The sequence below is a fragment of the Xenopus laevis genome, chromosome 1S (genome assembly GCF_017654675.1).
Source record: "Xenopus laevis strain J_2021 chromosome 1S, Xenopus_laevis_v10.1, whole genome shotgun sequence".
Classification (NCBI taxonomy): domain Eukaryota; kingdom Metazoa; phylum Chordata; class Amphibia; order Anura; family Pipidae; genus Xenopus; species Xenopus laevis.
The window spans coordinates 141925070-141949727 of NC_054372.1; the positions used below are offsets into that span (position 1 = coordinate 141925070).

The window sequence follows — 24658 nt, forward strand, 5'->3', positions numbered from 1 at the left end:
AATAAAATGGAGCTGCCATGCTGTATAACTAAGTAACCTGGGATGTTCAGATTCTGAAAAGACAAACCACCCCAGAATAAAAGGATGGTAACTTTAGGCACTAGAAGAGTACAATGGCACATCCAGTATTTACTTTACTTGCACTTTAACCTAGAATTATGACTAAACCACAGCATTGCTGTCTACCTGAATAAAATGACCCACAGTGTAGATTTTTCCAAATTGTTTTATGTATTTTTTATATTTGCTTTAGGTCTATTCATCCAATTTTATATCTGGGGACTGTTTTGAGTGAAGTCAATTAGAAAGCAGACAGTTCCTTGCTCTGGAGAACCAGAATTACCAACAGACAATAACGGGAAGCCACTTCATCTGGCTTGCCTATTTTGCATTTTTCCTAAATTAGCTTTGACTTTCCTCCTGCCATTAGTTCTGTGGCCAATAAATCTCCACAGAGGTCTTTGACTTAAACCGTTGCCAAGTGATCTGCACAAGTGGGCTCAATGTTGAGGATTGCAATTGGAAGATGTAGTTCTTGGGTAAACCAATATCAAAAAAAAGATTTAATATGTACTAGTAGTAATCTGAGAGTGTGAGCCAAAACTGTATTGCAAGATTACCTGTGTTTGGAGAGGGGAGTAGGCAAAGAAAACAAACAGTAGGGCAGTAGCAAGAAACCATACAGAAGGACAGCACTGATTGTTTACGGGTAGCAAAAATAAACATTCTGTATTAGCAGCACTGCCATTACCAACTTTGTTGTCAGAAGGTAATTCGATCCTCCAGAATTCAGTGACTTTTTTCCCCCAGTCCTGCATGATTATGTCAAGCTCCTGCCACATAAGTCCCGCCCACTGCCTGGCAACAAGGAGTCCTGATTCTTTGGGGTAAATTTACTAACGGCAAAAATTTGCAAGCGACAGCTTTGCAGCCATTTCAACACTTCCCCAGGCGAAACTTCGCTTAGACACCGGTGATTTACTAAAATGTGAAATTGTGTCCAGTGCGCTGAACGCTGGTGAATTTTTGCTAGCGTTACTTCTGCAATGCGAGCAAATCAAGGCGAAGATGTGCTAGCGTTCAATTCTGCCTATCACAACTTCGTTAGAGGTCTTTGCTCAGGCTAATTTGCATGCAGCGGGAAATTTAAAGTTGAATGGATGTATATGTTGTAGCAAATACCTTACATTACACATGTTCAGGGAACCTTATTAAAGAAAATAGAGTTTTTATAATGCCCTACACATGAGCCCACTGTATAGTTTGTGTTCCATATGTTAGAAAATGTATGGGGGGAACCCGGTTACCCAAAAAAAATTTCAAGGACTTTTGCAGGCTATCACTCTGGAAATAGGAAAAGATGCCAGCGTTTTTTGAAGCATTTTCCACTAAAAAATATGATGTAAGTAACAGGAAAATTAGGAAGATCTATGCACTCCATTGCACTTCGCCAGGTCTGAGCTGGCGAAGGGAAGGAGGTAATGTTCAGTAAAATCCGCATCTTTTGCAGAGTAACGTCCATTCGCCAGAGCGAAAATTTGCCTGGGGATAGAGTGTGAATGACCGCTAGCGTCTATCTCTTTCGCTAGCAAAGTGATGCCTGCACCCATTAGTAAATCGGCGAAGTCCCTGAAAACGGTAACGTTAGTCACTTCGACCTTTAGTAAATCTGCCACTTTGTACCTTTTTTCTGGCTGTTCAGTGCAGGGGATGAAAGAGAAAGTCGGAACATTTCAGTAACAAGCAGGCTGAGCTGTCAAAAGGGGGACTGTCCAGCTCAAAATGGGGCAGTTTGGAGGTATTAGGCTGGGCTCACAATTTGGCAGATTAGAAGGCAGGATGGCTGTATTGTAGTTTCAGATCCCCCCTTCTGCTCTTCACACTCTTAAGCTGGCCATAGACGCAAAGATCCGATCGTACGAATCAACATACGATCGGACTTTCCTGTCTCCCGACCTGCCACTAACCATTCCGATCAAATAAAGTAGTAAAAGAACAGATCAGCCAATGTACTACCTCTGACAGCAATCGTACGATAGTTATGTCCGAAAAAGTTAGTGATAATCTCCCACTGAAAATCGTACGATCGGCAATACATGCAGAGATATTATCGGCAGGCGACAGAAATTTTCTAACCTGTCCGATCGAGCAAATGACCGATCTCCCCCGGACGAAAAATGCCGGGACTCTCCACACACGGTCCGAAAATCGTAGGAATCCACAATTCGTACGATCGGATTGTTGCGTCTATGGCCAGGTTTAGTCTATCAGTTCAACAAGAATGCCCCTCCCCTCCCCTCTCCTATCAGCGTGGCCCCTCCCCTCTCTATCAGCGCAGAGAGAATGCCGGGACAGCCGGTAAGGATACATTAAAAAAAACTCCTTTATGACTTGTTCTGCTTAGTGTTTAAACTGTCTATTTACTTCCTCCCACTGTTCCTTTATCACAAGATTCTTACAGGTATTTCTCTGGTCTCGCCTCCGTTTCTCACACTGTGACACCATTAGCCCTTTCTTTGCCTTAGCAAAAATTGCCTCTGTGCCATCCTGTTATGAGTTCTGGGGTATTTATGCATGAAAATGGATAATCATCTTATTGACCCCAGCTGTACCATTATAATAACTGTAAAAATGACCAATGAGCACTCCAGCAATCCTAGACATGTTCATAAGATCATTTGAAATATATCCATTAAGCACTCCATTGACTCCAAATATGCCACTAACTCACTTTGGGAGATACTCAATAAACAGAGTGGCAATTCCATGTATTCCTCTAGAACTCCTAGCAGGATGGTACAGTTGCAATTTCACTTATAAATACCCCACAAACTCATAGCAGGATCATGGATGGCACAGAGACTATTTCATATATAAATACCCCAGAACTCATAGAAGGATGGCACAGTGGCAATTTCATGTATAATACTCCCAGAACTCATAGCAGGATGGTACAAAGACTATTTCATGTATAAATACCCAGAACTCATAGCAGGATGGTACAGTGGTCATTTTTGCTAAGGCAAGGAAAGGGTTAATGGTGTCACAGTGAGAGAACTGGAGGAGAGACCAGAGAAATCATTTGAAAATTATGAAAAAAGAAATCATTGTAAGAAATCATTGTAAGAATATTGTGATGAGGGAACAGTGGGGGAAGTGAACAGACAGTTTAGATAACCAGGCAGAACAAGTCATAAAGGAGATTTGTATGTATCCTTACCGGCTGGCCGGCATTCTTTCTGTGTTGATACAGAGGGGAGGGGCATTTGATAGACTGGGGGAGGGGCATTCTTGTAGCACCGAAGGGGTGTGTGAAGAGAGTGAGGGGGAATCTGCAACGTACAGGACAGCCATCCTGTCTTCTAATCTGCAAAATTGTGAGCCCAGTCTGGAAGCGTGAACAGAAAGCCTGGCGCAGAGATCTGGCATGTGATTGGCCGATGGATTCTGTGTGACAGCCACAGTTGCTGAGCCCGGACTGAGTAAGTAAAACGAACTGTACGAACACATACACCCCCTTCTAGTCTACCATCAGCTTTGCCAATGAAGACAGCGGGCCAGTCCAGACACAAACGTATTTATTTTTTAAAAAACAAAACGAAGCACAGTCAGTGGGCCCCAAAGTAGGAGGCTCCCCATGTTTACAGAAGTGACGTCATGGCAGGTAAAGATTTTTGTAGGTGCAGCTAACGTCACGGGGTGGCTCTCTACACCTGTAAGGCCGAGGCTGCTGTAAACTGTGGACTTCCTCTTGGCATAATGACTCCTATTCTTTACACTGATCTGATGTTTCATCTGCTCCCTGTACAGTGTCGGACTGGGGCACCTGGGGCCCACCAGAGAACCTGATCTGAAGGGCCCCCCAATTTACACACAAAAGCCCACAAGGGAAAATAAAGGCAATGCATACTAAAGTAAACATTCTCATTTGTATACTATTAAATGACATTAAGTTGCAATAACTATTAAATAAGCTTTAATACCAAAAAAGCAACAATATTAAAGAAAGATGTTAAATTACGGCACATACAGTATAATTGTTAATCACTTAACTTTTAATCATCTATAAAAAAAACACAAAATAAATTAAATTATTTGCAATGTCCCTTACAATGTTGTTAATATTTTGCATGTATGTACTTACTGTAGATAATTTGTAAGATCACTAAGGCAGGGACTGATGGGAATGTGAAGGGGTAAGGAAAGCAGTCCACGGAAGGTAAACATTATCATAGCTATATGTCTAAATATATAGATATATACACAATTACACACAGTTTATAATAACCAGTACTCCATTCCATTTAATCAACTTGTTATTTATTAATCAACTAAAAATTCATGTTACACTAACAATTAATCAAGTAAAAATTCAGTGAACATTTAATTTATTTAATCAATTTTTAATTCATTGTAAGCACACCAGTCACAGTAAAATAACTTATAACTCAACCAGGGGCAGAGTGATGGAGAGATGCAGCAACTACAAAGGAGCATGGAAACAGGCAGTAAAAGTAGAGCAGCAAACTTAAAGGGGCAAACAATCTAAGAGTCCTCAGGGGTTAAATGTAAAATGACATTTTGGTGCTGGAATGTTTGCCCTCCCCCAGGATCACTTGCTCTGATAGGCAACAAAATAATGCAGCTTAGAAGGAACACAGTGAGTGCGAGCATGCAGCCCCAACCGGCCCAGAAGATCAATCAGCACAGGCAGCCACTCTCTGTAATCCACAGACGCTCCCTTCTCAACTTGCCTCTCTCTGATTCCCTCCATGTGCAGAGTCTGACATCAGGTCACACAGCAGAAAACGTGCACAACCGGATAGTAGCAGGAACAGCGGGGCAGCATTTCCAATTAAAGCACTATGTGCCTGGTGGAGTGAGGCGGGCCCATTCAGTCCGAGGGGGGGCCCATATAGCTAGTATATACTTGAAACTATACTAGAAACTGGGGTGCACGATCTAACCACCTGCAAAGAAGTGAAGTAGCGAGTGCCGGCAGGGGCCCACCGGGATTTCTCCCGGTGTCCCGGTGGGCCAGTCCGACACTGTCCCTGTATAACTAGCTGCTCTCACTCAGCTGAGCTGTCTAGCAACAAAGCAACTAGTTCAGATGATCACACTGCAACTGTCAACTATATCCCAAAGCAAGAAGGATGTGGAGGATTGTCATCCAGCAACTGTGTAGTTACAGGTTAAAGGGGAACTCCACACAAACATAACTTGAGCTTTTTGAAAAGTAAACATAATTTCAAGCAACTTTGCACTATACATCAATTAAAAAATATGTAGACTTTTCATGATTTTTAATTGTTTGGAACAGTTCCCTAAGCCTAGCCCCCTGCTCTCCTGCTGATCTCTCTGACTACTTTGCTGAGCTGGCTGACTACTGTTACTTTGTATCAACAGCAATCTGTCCTCAGCCTGCATCCTTCAAACCCTACAATTCCCTGCACATGCAGGCCCGGATTTGCGGCAAGGCCGCATAGGCCCGGGCCTAGGGCGGCAAAAAATAGGGGTGGCATGCCGCCCAGCCGCATTATGGGGACGTTCGCGTCCCCGTTTAACTACACCAGCTGCGCTGGTGCTTTTTCGCCGGCGCGCTGGGAAGGTGGGCGCTAGGACCGCACGGCTGCCTGGTCGGACCGCGCGGCCTAGGGGTGGCCGGAGAAGAAATCCGGCGCTGTGCACATGTGATTTCAATAAGGACAGCGCCGGATTTACATAGAGGGCACCCCTAGGCCCACTGATGTTCGTCGCCCCCCGTCCCCTCCCTTTTATTTGGGAAAAGTTTCATCATTGGGACCGGAGCAATGGGGATTGGTGCACAGGAAATCTTAAAAGCTATTTTATCTCCTGCACATCCCCTGTGTTTCTGAACACATGCCTCCCCCTAAAATCCTGCCACCCTAGGCCCGGGCCTTGGTGGCCTTTCCACAAATCCGGACCTGAATAAGTAAAGGAACATCATAGTGCAATGCATTGTGGGTTATATAGTTCCTGCATGCTGTCTGTAAACTGTGGAGAAGTTGTTACAATTTGTAACATCATTGTGTAGTCCCTCGTTCCCTGCCAGGATTTCAAATGACGCAGAAAGAGAAGAACTGGTAACCAGCTGTATTTCAGCATATAAATGACATTTATTCATACTTTTTGAAGAAACAGGTAACTATGATGGGTATATTAGGGGTTTCTGTGTTATGTGGGCCTCTTTATCAAAAATTGGTTTGGAAGCCGGAGTTCCCCTTTAAAGCTCCACTGTATAACCAAACTTATAAGTTGTTGTGTAGTTACATACGCAAACACCACACCCCTCTGGCTTGTGTGCCCTCTTGGCACTGGGTGGGTCTTGATTTATCTCCATTTTCACTTTCTGTATGGCAATACAAAGTCTTCTGCTAATAGTGCTTACAAACTGCAGTCAATTGGTAGTGCTAGGCAGTTTCACTTATGTACTTAAAGGAACATAAACACCAAAAAAAGGTGTTTTGCTGTGTATCCTGTGCCTTTTCTTATTTTTCAGCTTTGAATGGCTGTCTCCATTACTACAAAGCAGCTTGTAGTAATGGGAGCTGTTAATGTATTCAATTCTTACAGATGCTCTTCTGGTTCAGCTATAAATTTGCTGCCTGAGGATTTAGAGACAATGAAGCCAAGTCAAGCTCCCCAACAGCCATCCCTCCCGCAGGGCAGCAGCAAGATGTACCGCAGTGTGGAACACTCCCATGCTCTCCTGAGTGGCCTGGTAGGGCTCAGGGATAGTGGAATCCTGTTTGATGTGGTCCTGAAAGTAGAAGGGAAGTGTATAGAAGCTCACCGCATCCTTTTGGCTGCATCTTGTGATTATTTCAGGTTGGTGACTGGGTACTTTCTCGAGGCCTATGCTTTCTGTCAGGGATCTGGTGTTGCTTTGTTTTTAATGAAAAAATAAGCAAATGAAATTGCAGCCTGGACACATTGCTCCTTTTCACATAATAATTATGCTGATTGTTATGTCAGTTGCACATACTCAGTGACATATAGCATAAGTGAAAACTCCCAAAATCCTGTATGTAGGCAATAATGAATAGTATATGTGTTAGTTTTCACTCTGGGCTAAAAATAATCATTATCTTAAAAAATGGCCACTTTATTGGGGCTCCCCATAGATCTGCTATTGCTCCTGCAGTTGCAAAGGCAGGCTTCAGTTCCCTATCAGGTACTTAAAGCAGTAAAATGCAGTGGTAAATTCATGTTTTAAAAAAAAATATGTCCCCTTAAAGAAGACATTTTGTGTAAAAAATAAGAATGTACCAGTGCATTATACTATTTTAGATATAGAAGAATTGTGCTTCAAAAATTAGTGTTTCAGGCTGATTTATTGAATATTTGCAAAAACCCTAATAATCCCTCCCACTTCCTGCTCCCTGAATTCCCAGGCTGTGCAGGGGAGCTGGCAGCTCTCAGCTCACTGCACTGTTGAATAGGAACCAATCAGTAGCTAGCGGGACCTGATAGGGAACTGAAGCCTGTCTGTGCTTGTGTGACTGCAGGGCTGTGATTGGCTGTCCCCCCCCTCCCTCCTTTCCCCTGGCCTACCTGTCCCCCTGGGTAAATGCCCCTAACTTGTTACTCACCCCTCTACGCAGGTCCTGTCCACGGAGTTCACAGTCGCCATCTTCTCCCACGCACGTCTTCTGCTCTGACCGGCGTCTTCTGGCGCATGCTCAGTAGGAACAGTTACCGGTATGGATCTACTGCGCATGCGCCGAATGTCACAAAGTTTTCCTATCTCACTTCGTGACATTCGGCGCATGCGCAGTAGATCCATTCCGGTAACTGTTCCTACTACGCATGCGCCAGAAGACGCCGGTCAAAGCAGGAAGAAGACGTGCGTGGGAGAAGATGCCGACTGTGAACTCCGTGGACAGGACCTGCGCAGAGGGGTGAGTAACAAGTTAGGGGCATTTGCCCAGGGGGACAGGTAGGCCAGGGGAAACGAGGGAGGGGGGGCAACACAGGGGAGGGGGAGGGGTTTTGCGCCTAGGGGGTTTCCTTCTCCTTTAAAGGTACGTGTGTCCAAAATTCAGTGGCCTTGAACTAGCGCACACTTGTCCCTATATATATATATTATCTTAAAGAGCTTCCTTTTGGACATTAGCTAACTTCTCTGTTATCAGGAACTTCAGCAAGAGAGAGAGACCACTATTTTGGAAAAACAGTCCATAAGCCACTGTAAAATCTGCTATTATTTCAATAAATGAGTGCATCATATTGATGGTATAAGTATTTATACCATCCTTTTTTAGCTTTGGTATTTCTAGCAAGTGATTTCTGCCATGGTGGCAAGCAAAGGAAAACTATTTTCCTATATTGGTATTGCTTCACCTATGTTATTGATTAAAGGAGAGGTTTTATTTATTGGAAGTGACCAGAAAAAAATAACTAAAAATCATTAAAAAAACAATATTTTTTCTTTTTACTTCTATGTCTTTCAAAGAGCTCTACCCATTTACAAAGTATTTTTGTTCTGTATTGTAACTGTACTTTATATTTATTTGTATTATATTTTTGTACTTATTTATTATTTACTATTGCAACAACCCCTGTTATTTCTACTAATGTATTGTTCTGCTGTACATTGCATAGCCCTCAAGGAGCTCTATATAAATAAAAATATACATAAACAGATATGTCAACTGGTATAACAGCAAACAAACCTAGACACTGTTTGGGGAATATCATGTGTAATTTTTATTTTATTATTATTCCATGTGATATCTGAGCCAGAAATTGTGTAAAATAAACTAACCAGTAAGAAAACAGGTAAAGTAAAGGAATATGGAGCTTACTGTGCCATTTATGCTTGGTGCTAGGGGAATGTTTGCAGGAGGACTGAAAGAGATGGAGCAAAGGGAAGTGCAAATACTTGGCATCTCATACAGTGCCATGTGCCGAATTTTGGATTTTATATACACCTCCGAACTGGAACTAAGTGTTAACAATGTGCAGGAGACCCTTACTGCTGCTTGTCAACTGCAGGTGAGAAGTACAATTAGTAGATGCTAGAAGAATAACAGTGGGCTTTGGTGTTAGAATTTGCACAACTGACATGCTTTGTGGAATAATCTTAGTGGTAGAGGGCACAAATTGTGAAAAAGTATGTGAATAATTTACCACCCTTGCTAAGCAGACACTATTCAATTCATATATGCTTCTTGGGAGGGTTTGGGTTTTGATCTGCTGATATTATTAAAAAAGCAAAGTACATCTCTGTGAAACATGAGCCCAATAAATATAGAATGTAGTAAATGTCTGTTCTGCCTTCCTTTTTAAGATCTATGGCACCTAGATTGATTGTCAGGCATTTCCCACTTCACAAAGGTATATAGGGCTGTTGTTGTACTGCTTCACACTTATAGCAACCTCATGCTAGTGAACTAATGGACCAGCAATCTCCATAGGTAATCTAGGAGAGATCAGTGTGAGAAAAACAGGATTTCATCAAGGAGGTTTGTGGAACACAGCGCTCCAACTATAGTGGTATAGGGTCTGCCTACCCTGACTTCACACTTACAGAAACCTCATGCTAGTGAACTAATGGGTCAGCAATCTCCATAGGTAATGTAGGAGAGATCAGTACAAAGTACAGGTATTGTACCCAGGCCTGGATTTGTGGAACCACACCTACATTGGTTCAAATACACTGGAGATATCTTGGAGATACATTAATTTTTTTAATTTCCTGTGCGCCAATCCCCATTGCTCCAGTCCAGATGATGAAAATTTGCACGAATAAAGGGGAGGGGACAGGGGCGACTAACGGCAGTGGGCCTAGGGGTGTCCTCTATGTAAATCCGGCCCTGATTGTACCTGCTATCCAGAATACTCAGGACTTGGGGCTTTTCCAGATAAGGGCTCTTTCCGTAATTTGTATCTTCATACATTAAGTATACTAGAAAATCATGTAAACATTACATAAAACCAATAGGCTGGTTCTGCTTCCAATAAGAACTAATTATATCTTTGTTTGGATCAAGTACAAGGTACTGTTATATTATTACAGAGAAAAAATAAATCATTTTTAAAAAACTTGGATTATTTGGATAACTTTTTGGAGAATGGTTTTCCGGATAATAGATCCCATACCTGGATTGCATCAATGAGGTTTGTGGATCACAGCACTCCAACTATAGTGGTATAGGGGGCTGCCTACCCTGGTCATTTTAAAATAAAATATATTAAAGTGCAACTAAAGCTCTCAATTCTGTACAATATTAACACTGAATAAGATGAATGAGCTTACAATTATACAATAAATATTTTCATAAAAAGTGCAAAACACATACAAATAACCCTCTTTTTTTTAACCACAGTGCACCGTATAATGGGTTGACACATACCTGACCAGATGTAAAGCACACCAATTTTCATATACCTGAATATCCTTGCAGTTTTAGTTAACAGAATTACTGATTGCATTTATTTATAATCTGATTAGCAACCAAGTAAGGGTTTCTTGTACCGGTAGTTGTACAACTTGTAGATCTGAGTCCTAGGCAACAATATACCATACATCTTTACAACAGATAAATTGAACAGATACACTTCATTAATTGCATACAAATCCGTAGAAAGAGGTTAGTCCGTATTCTTTGGTATTATATATAATGGTTTTATATCTGAATAATTCTTGCTGTTTTTCTTGCAGATCTCTGAAGTTATCCAGTTTTGCTGTGACTTTCTAGTATCTTGGGTTGATGAGGAGAATGTGTTAGAGTTGTATAAACTAGCTGACGTCTTCCACCTGAACCGCCTTACTGAACAGCTGGACACATTTGTCCTAAAAAACTTTATCACTTTCTCCCAAACACAAATGTATCGACAGTTGCCTTTGGACAAGGCGTACTCTTTGCTTAACAGCAACAGACTGGAGGTGAGATAAGTGTAAGCTTCTTGCAGTATTACAGTTTTGTTCAATGGCGTAACTAATGTTACCCCACCTACCTACTGCTCACCTACTCCCTGCCTGCCGGAGTCCCACTCCTGCACCCTTCTCCCAATTCTGATGTCTCCCTGCGTGTCCATGCAAACTATAGAGGGGAAGAGAGACTCCCCTGTTCCCCAGGACCCCCTGCCATGGGGTCTGCTTACTTTATAGTTCCACCACTTGTCTTGTTATTTAGGGAACATATAAATACAAATATGACGGATACACAATAGTCTTACTTAATTTTAATCACACATGAGTAATGACATCATGCAATGTTTGCACCAATTCTAAAAAGCAGAGATAAGAATTACACTTTAAGGACCAAATAAAAAAAATCATAAAGCAAAAAACAGGGCAACCACACAATCCACAAAAAACATGGTGCAACTGATAAAGATGAATGTTTTCTAAAACAAACTTCCCATTTTTATCTTAAAGGAATACAAACACCTTTTAAAATCATTCTTTCCTGGGGATGACATTTCTAGGGCAGACTTGCTAAGTAAAAACGGATTAGAGATATGTAGAGATGGTGTAGTAGCCTTACTTCCTAAATTCTCATTAATACGTCTGTATAAAAATTTGGAGACTTATCGGACATTTGCAAAAAAATAAAATAAGGATTTTGTTGGTATATGTGGTCAGTGAGTATTTCATATTCATACTACAGATGTACTACAAATGGAGGCTGGAGATAGATTGTCACCTGTTCCTATGTGTGCAATTGTATGAGAGAATACAGCCAGTTCATAAAATGAGTAAACCGTTTTATGAGTAAAATATGTTGTTTCTTAGGTGTCATCTGAGAATGAAGTGTATGAGGGAGCTTTGCTTTACCACTACACCCCTGAGCAATTGGAAAAGGACCAAGTAAGCTTGTCGGAATCTCCGAAGCTCCTAGAGGCTGTGCGCTTCCCACTGATGGATCTTGCAATACTGCAGAGACTACATGATAAGTTGGGACCGTGCCCTCTCAAAGCAACAGTGTTGAAAGCTTTAGAGTATCACAGAAATGAGAGCATGCAGCCAGTACTGCAAGGTCCCAACACCCAGCTACGCTCTGAATTCCACTGTGTGGTGGGTTTTGGGGGTATGTACTCTGCCCCCTACACGGTCCTTAGTGATCAGGTCAAGTACTTGAATCCTCTGCTGGGGGAATGGCGGCCACTAACAGCACCTCATGCACCACGCATGTCCAATCAGGGTGTTGCTGTGCTCAATAATTTTGTCTATCTTATTGGGGGAGATAACAATGTGAGGGGATTCAGAGCAGAAGCACGTTGTTGGAGGTAAGGGTTCTTCATGCTTAACAGGAATTGATTACAGTACTCTGTTAAATAATCCTGTAGATATAAGTATATCTTATTTATATTACTCCATCAGTTAAATCAGAATATTGAGAATTAATTTTCATGTTAATTACAGTAAGACTGAGTGTACTTTTTCACTTCTGTACACTGCAGCCCATGCATAGCTGTACTTTACATACATTTCCAAACGTTAGCTTTACTGAACAAATACATTTGCAACATCCAGTAAGCAGCATCAGCAGCTTAGCTAAGCAAGTGGCTGAGAATGTGTATGTTTAGTGACCGATTTGTACATTCTGAATAAGGCCTGAATTACATCTTAAGAGTCTGTAATCTTAATGCATTGCCCGCCCCTGCTTAGCCAACTACATACCATTAGTTAGTAACACAGAGAGAAGTCCGAGAACAGTAACTCTATATGGAATACAAGGCAGCCAGAAAACTATTGTTTGCCAAGCCAAGACACAGGTTTGAAGTCAGCACAGCATTCCTCACATAGGCAGGTGCATGTTCCACTGAGGCCACCATCCACGGAACAAACATAATATTGTAAAGAACAGCACTTTGTAATAAATTAAAAAGCCTTTGCAAGCTTTAAAAAGAGCAGAGGAACGGCTTGAAACTTCACTGTATACTTGGTCTAAGCCATGAAGTAATAAAGGCTTGTTAATTTATTACAAAGTGCTGTTCTTTACAATATTGCCAACAAAGACAGTCATATAACAACCAGGCACTTAATGCCCTACCTTTACCTATACAGGCACAAAATATTTCTATAATTCAAAATGAAATAAAGCACTTTCCCACAGAAATGCATGCTTTTTCTCAACATTAAAAAATATTTTAAACACAATATAACATTAATAATATATAAATACATACAACTAGGAATAGGGGCCATAGTAAATAGATTACTAGAAACAATAAATTGTATTATTTTAAGCACTGGTTCCTCTGTTGTAGTAACCTCTCTTTTACATTTGATTCATAACACTGCTGTTTGGAAGCACCTGCAAAGAATATAAATGTGAGTTGGTGATCATAGGAATAATCCCAAAATCTAGTTCAGATTGCTATTTCTGAGAATGCTGTAGATCAGGCACATGCCATAGAAGTGGCAGAGAACACACAGCTAATTATTTACCAGACTAACCCAGGGATGTTTGTAATTTTATATTTGTCACTGCTCAAATTATTTCTCCTACTATATTTAAATGAAAAAAAATAATAACAATGAATCGGTTAGATGACTAGTAAATATATTTATGATTATTTTACTTTTCTAAAAATGTCCAATCGTGGTGATTGATAAAAATTTGTTAAAGCATGATTTCAAGGGATATCTTGTTCAATGATGTGTCATTCGTTTTGTTCTGATGAGATTTTACCTACAAAGCTAATAGAGTTTCATTGGTGTCTTTAGAAACATTATTTTGCTATCTTGTAAGCAGAATAAATTAAAATTATGCAATATTGCTCTCTGCAGAAAAACCTGTTCTCGTATGTACTTCTGTGCATTTAAAGGGGAAGTATATTGTTGTCTTTTGTCGGTCCACAAATGGCCACGTAGACTTTCATTTTCCCGGGAGGTTTTGGTCCACCATTACAAATGTAAAGGGTTAACCTGGAAAAGGTGCGCTATACACCTTTACCACTAGTTGTGCTTTGCAAGCTCAATGAAATTCAGTCCTCGCTGATCTCGTCATGTTTTAGTGTGTCTGGCAAAAACTTTGGCTTATTGCAGAATGGCTGACACAAAGTTATTCTTTTCTAAAGGTTATTTTTATTTTTTTGGAATACATTTTTCTAATGATTCTTACATACGAAATTGTCTTCTCTTTTTAAGAGATGGCAGTATAGAAGGAATCAATATGGTCTCCTTCTCTTTCATTGAAGGTTCATCAGAATATGTATATTGTTTTTATCTCCAAGATACGACCCACGACATAACTGTTGGTTCCAGATACAGTCCATGCAGCAGCCACGTGCAGATTTGTCTGTTTGCTTGCTGGGGGACTTCTTGTATGCTGTGGCAGGCAGAGATTACCATGATGAACTGAAGGAGGTAGAGAGGTACGATCCATTTACCAACACATGGGAGTATGTGGCACCACTTCAGAAACAGGCAAGGATATTTTCTCTAAAGCAATATTTATATATATATAACAGTATGTTTTGCAAATGAGTATCGGTATAATAGAGTGTGGAAGAATTCAGGGAATTATGTCTACTTTGGTTGTTGGGACTAGCTGCTAACACTGTGTATCTCAGAAACTATTTAAAACAGAATGAATGTGAATTGTAAAAGTGCTACGAGGACCACTCTGAATACATTTACACCAGTTCATATTTTCAGTTTAGAACACATTAAAGACTTAAAGGGGCATATTTATCAAGGGTCGAATTTCGAATTTGAAAAACTTTTTCAAATTCAAAAAGACCAACCGAAAGTAAGTCGAATAGGTACATTTTCGATTGAATAGGTCCGTATTCGCCCAAATTCGAATCCTACCAAACGAAGTAATAGCACATACGATCGAATTCGAAACAAAGTTTTTCCCCCCATTTTTCAAAGTCCACCAATTGACTCCAAATAGGTTCTAGGAGGTCCCCCATAGGCTAAAACAGCAATTCGGCAGATGGCAAATGGTCGAAGTCGAATTTTTAAAATGACAGTACATGATAAATTTTGAATTTTCTTCAAATTCGAATCTAATTTGGACTATTCCCTAGTCGACGTACACAAAAATCAGCTCAAAATTCAAATTATTTGAATACAAAAATTCCCCTCGACCTTTGATAAACCTGCCCCAAAATGTGTCAATATAATTTGTTTTTGAATCATTTAGTTACAAAAAGTATTATAGTTTTTGGGAGGTGAAATGTTGGGGTGTGATCTGATAGAGGTACCCATTCATTCCCTTCCATGGAAACCTATGGGATGAAATTTGGAATTTTCCATGAAGTATGCAGTGCTACATGCTACATTTTTACATGTCTGGACTGCCTTCTTGATATTGCTGCCCTAGGTTTTGACACATCAGAAATAGTCCCTTGTTTAACATATGTGTTTTCATCTGCTTAGAAAATGTAGCCAAATGAATCCTGCATCTAGGGTTTTTTGTGTTACTTCACAAGGACTGAATTCTGTGAATCCCAGTGTCAGAATGGGAGGCTCTGAGACCACTGGGGCTGCCACATCAGGGGCCCACACACCCCTTCACCACCTGCACGCGCCACGCTACAAATCCCCCTCTGTCCCCCCGGCGGCGTGTTCAATGCGTGGTTGGCTGGACCCACAAGGACTGGGGCCTACTGGATTATTTCCTGGTGTTTCACTGGCCCGGTCCAACCCTGGTGAATTCATTGCTTTCTTTATAATTATTTAAGATTAAAAAGTTTTATTTCATTACCTTTGCAGGTACATGCACATGCAGCAGCAGCTCTGGATGGAAAGATGTATGTTGCTTGTGGCAAAAGAGGAAATGCCTATCTAAAGGACACTTTATGTTATGATCCAGAGATGGATCAGTGGGCAAGTGTAGCCTTAAGCCCAGTAAGAAGAGCCTGGCATGGCATGGCAGCACTTCTGGAAAAAATATATGTCATTGGTGGGAATAACGATAATGAAGGGTTCAGACAAGATGTCTTAGAGGTAAAACATAATGATAGTGGTTGGATGACAAGGAAAAATGTTGCCATGTTTGAAATAGATGATTAAAATATATATTCTTTATCATAATCCTTCCCCATTCATCCTGAGCATTGAAAGTAAACAGTTTTATGTGTATATTATCAGTTCCTGTTTATTTGGTTTCCTATAATAATAACCACTGTTACATAGTTACATAATTAAATCTGGTTGAAAAAAGACAAAGTCCATCAAGTTCAACCCCTCCAAATGAAAACCCAGCATCCATACACACACCATCCCTACTTTCTCATAAATTATATATACCCATATCTATACTAACTATAGAGCTTAGTATCATAATAGCCTTTAATATTATTTCTATCTAAGAAATCATCCAAGCCATTCTTAAAGGCATTAACTGAATCAGCAATCACAACATCACGCGGCAGTGCATTCCACAACCTCACTGTCCTGACTGTGAAGAACCCCCTACGTTGCTTCAAATGAAAGTTCTTTTCTTCTAGTCTAAAGGGGTGGCCTCTTTGTACAAGTTGTATTTTGTTTAGGAATAGGGAAGAATTATTTTTTAATATTCAAAGTCACCAATGCTCCCTTATTAAGTTATGAACAATTTACTAAAAGGCATAGTGACACATTTCAGGCTTTAACAGAAACATGTCACTGTGCCTGTACCTAGCATAAATCCTTTGGCAACCTGTGATTAAAGCTTTATTTCTTCTTTAAATCTGGACACACTTTGTGATAGCCTAATGAGAGATACTTAATGGACTGAGTTGCTTGATTCTTTGTATAATTTTGTTCTTGCTGTCTATCCAAGGTTGCTTGTTACAGTCCAAAAACGGATCATTGGACTCTTGTGAGCCCACTTCCTGCAGGGCATGGTGAACCTGGCATTGCAGTCCAAGCCAAAAATATCTATGTTTTGGGTGGAAGGTCACACAATCAAGGAGATCGAACAGACTATGTGCATGTGTATGAAACAGAAAGGGACTGCTGGGAGGATGGTCCAAGGCTGGAAGATGATATTTCAGGAATGGCTGCTTGTGTTCTCACCTTGCCCAGGTCTGTACTTACAGATACTGATGTCTGGACTCAGGAGATGTACATGCAGTACATGGACCCTGTGCAACATTTGGATGACAATGCTTCTGAAGTGCTGAGTGTGGGACTTGGATAAATTCTGGTGAATACTGAGTCCTGTGTAAATGGCATTGTACATGGGCTGATTATTCTTATTCTGACTGCCTTTCAAGAGCATCCAGCGCCTTTGCAATGTGCATGTTCTTTTATGAGACAGTTTAAAAAGTGCAGGGATTTAAAGTCTATGTTCAGTTGTTTGCCAGTGACTTTATTTGCACCAAAGGTGCCTTCAAGATTGTACATCTTCATGCAGAACCTGTCTAGGCCAGGCTATACCTTGGCTGGTCTGGCTGTTGCTTTTTGGATCATACTGAAACAGTGACTCCATGCAAAGTTCTCTTTAATCTTTTATGGGGATAAGACTTGTTGTTTAATATTTCAAACACTTGCCAAATGTACAAAAATGGAATTGTGTTTCTCTTTATATTTGTATGTCAGCACGGTTGTCTTTTACATATGCAAGTGCACAGGGTTAGAGAAGGCAGGGCATCGAAAAATGCAGTAAAGCTGGGGCCCCATATACATAACTACAGAAATAAAAGATATCCAGCATAATACTTCCTACCTGTTGCTGGATTACTTCTTCCTACTGGTAGTTGTAGTTCAATAACAAATACTATATCTGCCCAGCAATGTTCCTTCTAAGTTGTGTGTGTTTTTACAATTTATAATAGCGTGAGCACAAATAGTAGACTGAACATAAAAATGAACATGGCTTACATGATATTAGAGGGAGAATTGCTTTTCAGCCCTGCAGGTGCACTGAATTATAACTGGTTATAAAAGTCTTTCTTAACAAAAAAAAAAAAATCTTTGAGGACATGCCAAAACGTTTTTTTATGGATCTTCATTCTTAAATCAAGTTTGATTCTCTTCATTATATTTTTTGCAACAAATGATCTCATGGCCATTTTACAAAAAAGCAGAAAGAGAGGGGATCGTGCCATGGCCTTGGAAATGAACCCTCATCATATTATGGCAAGAATAGTAGCAGCAAAAACGTGTCTCCCTTTTATTTTAGTGGGAATGGATGGGAGTTCTTTAAGTAATTGTCTCAGAAAATGGGAGTGGCTGTCTATTGGGCAGATAGTTGTGGGATGTAGGCTACTCACTGTGATTCCCACTGAAGCCAGTTAGAATACATGGCACTTCCCCTGCACTTTTGTCACTTATACCCTTCCCCAGGACATCCCATACCATAGACCCTCTTGATTATCTATTATGGTTGTTAGTTTTGCTTTAAGTGTTCAAACTTGGTCTTAAGTGACACTGTAAAAAGTATATTAAAATCATGTTGCTTTCATAATGTGTTTTGAGTGCTGCTTTACTTGAATGGATACACTGCATACCCCATATTCACTTTAACTGTTCTTGTGCAGCTGGATCAATGAAAGCTAATCTTATTGGTTATGGTCCCAATCTGGCCATATTCCTACCTTCCCACTTCAGCCTCTCGGACAAAGCTATATATATGAAAATGTAATATAAGCTTTCTCATACTGAAATAAGAAACTTTCTAAATACAATCAATTAAAAATGATGTACTGTTTCTGATATAATCAAGTTTATATTCACTATCCCTCTCTCAGCATCTGTTTCTCTTCATTCTGTCTTCATGCAGCAGTTGGGTGTCAGATGAATGATCCAATATATCTTATAGGGGGGGGGCTTCCTTTCCTAACAGATGTATTAGAGCTCAAATAACTGATTCCAGTACTAACAATCTGTCAAAATAACAGACATGATTTTTGGTGATTTTAATAGAGTGAGCTCTAATACATCTGTTGCCATTTTGCTTAAGGGTGGTGGCACACGTGGCGCTTCCGGGGAGATAAGTTGCCCAGAGATAAATCTCCCATTTTTCGGGCAACTAATCTCCCCAAAATTCGAGCAAGAATGTGAATCACCAACGGGATGGCACTCGGATCACTTTGGTTTTCCTAGTGAGGCAACTTCGGAAAAAGAAGCGATCCGAATACTATCCTGCCGCATAATATCTTTTCCTCACTTAGTACAAATCTAAGAAGATGGTATTCGATATCAACATGTTTGCATGTTTGCAAAACGGGTTCTTTGATTATCACTGGCTCATATTTACATTCACTATCTATTTCTTTGAGTAAGTGCACAAAGTATAAACTCTCCTCTGTGGTAGCAACCAGTGCTACATATTCAGCCACACAGAAAGACAGTGCAACCGTGGGTTGTTTCTTTAAATTCCAAGAAATCAGTGCACCATTCATGGATAGACTAAAACAATATCCTGTTCTGCTTCTTCTGTCATTTAGGTCTGAGGCCCAACTAGCATCACTATGTGCCTCAAGATTTAAGGACTCCTTACATTTTCTGTAGCTTAGCTTAAAAGCAATAGTACTTTTCAAGTATCTCATCACATGTTTTGCTTTGTATGTTTCATATCCATCTGCATTGATTTTTATTGCACAGACCCATCAACCCCCCCCCCACTGCATTTTTACCTTCTGGTTGAGTGGTCAGTGTGAATGTATCATTCTCTTTTATTGAATCTATTTCATCTTTCATTGCATTAAGCCATATCTGTGACTGGGGTGAATCTATGGCTTCTCTTAAAGTTTTAACAGTAGCCGATGTTTGTCAGTATCTGGTCATTACAATCTGACTTTTGTACAGTCATCTAAGTATTGAGGGGCATCTTGTGCAATGGCTGTCCTGTATTTGGCCATTATCATTGCCCTCTGCAATCTCAACTTATGATACTGGGAATTCCTCTGGATTTGGGTTTAATATAGGGCGCACACACCTTTCCCTATAAATGTTATCATCAGCATCTAACAAAATCAGTTTGAGTTTGTCTCTCAGTCACACTCTTTGCCATAAATTCGGTGCCATTACCAGAACGTTTACATTTGATAGTCCCATAGGGGGCAGTATCCGCAATGAACTTTTCTGTGGCTAATACTGTATCACTCTTATTTCTCAGAAAGTACACAAATACTGCACCAGAGTAATCATCAGTAAATGTTATGGCATATCTAAAACCATCTTTTGCTATTGGCTCTATGGGGCCTGCTAAATCAGTGTGTACTAGTTCAAGTGATTGTTCGGCATGGGTGTCAGGCTCTCTGTTTCTGTTCTGAACAAATTTTCCCTGGATAAAAATTTCACAATTTAGGTTAGACTTATCAACCTTACCCTTAATCTTCATTCCATCAACCACACTTTGTAGTTTGAAAAGATGATCATAATTACAATGACCAAGGATTTCCTGCCAGGTTTGAATATCATAATAATCATGACAATTGTCACCAGTCTCTTCAAAAGTATTCAGATAATAAAGTTGATTATAATCCTTCATGGTGAATGTGGTACCTTTCTTATGAATTAGTTCATTCCCATCTAGCAGACGTCTTTTTACTGTCCGCCAGCTCCATATAGTGGTTCTCTGGCTTGAATGTCTCATCAAATCTTTTAAACTTTTTAATGTTTGTAATTATGTAATTAGTCCCTTTGGTGTTAAACTGTTTGACTGCCTCTCACTTATTTTGAAGGCAAATGTTTGCTCTATGTCATCAGCTGTTTGCTTTACATTGTCTTGCCCCTTACATCTGCAAAATGCCTCTTTATGTGTCGTGCTCTTGCAATAGTTACACCTATTGACCTTCTTTTATTTCATTTGCTTGGGCATGCGTTAGCTTTGTGGCCCTTTTGGTCGAATTCTGTGGGCTATTATACATGAATTCTGTGGGCTATTATACATGAATTCTGGGGGGTATTATACATGGAATTGCCTATGTGCCATGATCCTACTGTGAATTCTGGGGGGTATTACACATGGAATTGCCTCTGTGCCATCCTACTATATGAATTCTGGGGGGTATTATACGTGGAATTGCTTCCCTATTTTTTGCTTATCTATGTTTTCTTTCGTGTTCTCATAACTTTTCTTTGTTTTAGTTGTTCCGTTTTTCTCCTTTCCCTTCTGCCCCCTCCCTTTTCCCTCTGGCAGCGATTCCCTTTAATTATGTTAAATAGAACTGCACATGGGTAGGATAAGTTGGGCCCTAGTTATCTAGATAGCAGGCCATGATCAAATTCTTCAGCCCTTGTTCAATTTGTTTTTCCTTTATCTAATTTACTTTTCCATATATTCCATATATGTTATTCTTACGTCAAAAAGAAAAAATGTATATTTAATATTGGCATTGCCACTAATTAATATAAATGGAGAGGGCACCGAAAGTTGTTCGCCAGGGGGGCCTTGAAAGTTTCTCTGCAGGGGGGCCCCACAAACTCTAGTTTCGCAACTGGAAGTCCTCACTTTATTGGTAGGAAATAGGGATGGGCAAATTTGACCCATTTTGTTTCGCCAAAAATTTGCCACCGCCGAAATGTCCCTGACGTCAATTAAAATCTATGGGCGTCAAAAACATTTTCGCACGTTTTTGTTTTTTTTTTATGCACCACGCCATATAAGTCTATGGGCGTCATTTCCGTGGTGAAACAAGGCGAAAAAAATCGCCCATCCCGAGGAGGAAACACAAGATAATGGGAAGGTATTTATGGAATATATCATGAATGAGTTTCATGTGGTCTTCTCTGCGCTCTCCTGTATCTATAATATAATGTATCCAGCATCATAATCTGTTGCTTCGACTGTGTTGAACAAGCAGGATCCCAACTATCTGGCAACGATGGCCATGGATGGAATGGAGGTGAGGAAGGGCCAAGAGCCATTGAGGGTCCCATATTGGCATACACAGCAGAGAAAAAACTCAGCAATGTGCAGTGGGCGAGCACCCAGCCTGACTGGATTGCCATTTGTTATAACAACTGTCTGGAGATCCTGCGAGTGTGACTCTATTTATTCCTTACCCTTCTAGCCCACTCCTCCTGCCCCTTTCCTACTTGATTTTCCACGCCTCAAGGCCTACAGTTTTTATACATCCAGACTTTCCCATGTTTGGTCTAAGCCAGAAGATCCTCATACTCCCGGGGCTCAATGGCTTTCTGTCTGTTTTTACAGTATATGGCGCAATATGGAGGTATTAGTGCTGCTTAGTAAATCAGGTCCTGGTTTTTAACCTGCATCATTAAAAGGGATTCCCTTCCCTGGTCAGTCCCCTGTACTTAGCCTTGAGTGTATTTCAGTTGTTGGGGGGATTATGTGGGTGGGATGGTAACTATTGTACTGTAAAATGACGTGTCTACTATCCACATATAATACACAAAAGCCATGAATATCCTGTAAATTATATCCTTATAAACGGTGAGTTCTGATGTCATCAGTTATAAACGGTGAGTTCTGATGTCATTTCTGTCACATGACTCACCGAAACTTGTGTATTATAATAAATAAAGTACCCCCAGTTGCAAAATATGAGGATATTAGAAGTTACCTCGGAGTTCCATGACCTGTATAAAAACACTCGGCCTTCGGCCTCGTGTTTTTATATGGTCATGAAACTCCTCGGTAACTTATAATATCCTTATATTTTACAAAAGGGGGTACTTTATTCACTATATATGTGTGCAGGCCCGGACTGGCAATCTGTGGGTTCTGGCAAATGCCAGAGGGGCTGCTATAAGGTCCCATTGAAAGTCAGTATTTAGTGGGCTGGTGGGAGCTGATTGGGCCTCTGTGTACCTGAAATGCCAGGGACTATTTTAATTCTCAGTCCGGACCTGTATGTGTGTGTATTTGTAGTGTTGACATGCTATTTTTATTTATTGTCTGATATGAAATGAGTATCAGGTTCCCTCCATTGATTAGTAGCAATGATTTCACATATTGCTTTTTTAGATATGGACTCTGTACTCCTGGTTGCTCTTTGGATGCTTCTCTTCTGTGTCTTACTTACAGCTTGTATTTTGGGCAAGACATATCCGTAACTAATGATGGACCCAATAAAAACCTGGAGGAGAGATTAAAGGGGAAATATTGCAAGTGGGAGAAAAGGGGTAGGAATGGTGCAATAATATAAACATTTAGCCTGCATATAGTAGTCTGATAAGCAGATTTTCTCTTTATCCATGTGCAATTTTCTTTTTGGTTGCTAAAAAGTAGCTAAAGGGCTGTATGGACTTATACATCGGATGTTCCCCCCACATTAGGGATCCCTCGATCTCTATTCCTACTGCAGCTTCCCAGAGTACTGCAGCACTTCTGCACTTGCCTTACATTGAACTACAACTTGAACTACAAATTGTATTGCATTAGTTGCCTCACAAGGAAACTTCGGGCGACTTCGGAAAACGAATCGCCGCGTGTGATTAGCGCAGGCGATTTTTCATTTTAGCCAGGCGCAGAGCGAGGGGAGGCATTCGGGGAGAAAAGTCGCGGCGATTAGTCGCCAGGCGACTAAATCTCCCCAAATCGCCCAGTGTGTCCCAGCCCTAAAAGACGTAGTGATAAGCACGTTAGATCGGAACAGGGGCCTCTACTAGAGGAACAGAAATTGATGCCTTCTCATTGGCTGGAAGAGTTTTGGTGACTTGTCAATCAACTAAGCAATCCAAGAAAGGGAAGCACCCAAGCTACAAAGAAGAGTCAGGGGTTTGGGAGAGAACTTGAAAAGAAGTTATAGAGTAAATGGTACAGGTACACCCTGGAACTTACTCTTGCCTGAGAACTGGAAATCCAGCTCTGTTTAATCAGTGCCTGTGATAAAAATGACCAATCACATTTTTTTTTGTTACATTTCAAAACACCAATGCTGAACACAGTTACAACAGGGCTCAGAATCAGATGAAGGCTCACTAAGTGCTACATGATTCAGATGGAGGTTAAAACAATCACCCAAAGCCATTTTTATTTCCAGTCGAGAGAGAATTAAATTTCTTCTTGATTCCAATGGGGTTATGTAATAAAAGGCACTACGTTTGACAGTAACCCATAGCAAAGAATCAGCAGGTAGAGTTTACTGGTCATCTGTTTAAATGCAAACATCTAATTGGTTGCTATAGTTTTACATATGGGGCAAGCGGGCAATCAAACCAGTCCCTGGATCAATGCTAATGTCAGTAACCCTATATTTTCTCACTTGCTAAAAAGTCATCCCACAATTTCTCGAAGCTATATAATATATCTGCCATTACAACTGATTCTGGGAGAGAATTCCACAACTTCACAGCTCTCACTGTAACAAACCCTTCCCAAATGTTAAAATGGAATCTCCTTTCTTCTAATCTCAGTGGGTCCCTTGTGTCTGCTGGAAGGATATACTGGTGAATAAAGCATCAGAGAGTTTATTGTATGGTCCCTCTAGTATATTTATACATAGTTATCATGAAACTATGAACAACCCAAACTTGGCCATAAAGGAGACCTTCCATTCTCTTTGTTACTCTTGTCTGTATTTTCTCTACTGCAATAATGTCCCTTTAGGAGCTCTAAAACTGTCACTAGGTGGCACAGTGTGGCCCCTGTTCCATTGTTCCTGTTATAAGACTCTGCATGATATATTTTATTGCTGCTATATGAATATTTGCTTTGTTACTATAAGCTGTTATAGAGGATTTGGGCAAGGGGGTCTAACTCCCAGCAACTCCCTAATCCTAAACTCTGCCTAATCCTGAGCCGAACGGCTCAGTTCCCCTCTGGGA

At 40.5% G+C, this 24658-nt stretch overlaps 1 protein-coding gene across 1 annotated transcript; it reads left to right on the plus strand.

Moving 5' to 3' along the window:
* The first annotated feature begins 3263 nt into the window (after positions 1-3263).
* On the plus strand, positions 3264-18380 carry klhl22.S (kelch like family member 22 S homeolog). The gene is made up of 8 exons (XM_018244102.2): positions 3264-3482; positions 6598-6852; positions 8856-9021; positions 10691-10915; positions 11768-12261; positions 14215-14407; positions 15704-15937; positions 16755-18380. The coding sequence occupies exons 2-8, from the start codon at positions 6647-6649 to the stop codon at positions 17112-17114; spliced, it is 1878 nt and encodes a 625-aa protein (XP_018099591.1). The 5' UTR covers positions 3264-3482; positions 6598-6646; the 3' UTR covers positions 17115-18380.
* The last annotated feature ends 6278 nt before the right edge of the window (positions 18381-24658 follow it).

Excerpts from the sequence above, each read along its gene's own strand:
- klhl22.S (XM_018244102.2), top strand. The coding sequence starts at position 6,647 with ATGAAGCCAAGTCAAGCTCCCCAACAGCCATCCCTCCCGCAGGGCAGC. Across the intron at positions 6,853-8,855 it reads GCATCTTGTGATTATTTCAG|GGGAATGTTTGCAGGAGGAC; the intron begins GTTGGTGACTGG and ends GCTTGGTGCTAG. Across the intron at positions 9,022-10,690 it reads CTGCTGCTTGTCAACTGCAG|ATCTCTGAAGTTATCCAGTT; the intron begins GTGAGAAGTACA and ends TTTTTCTTGCAG.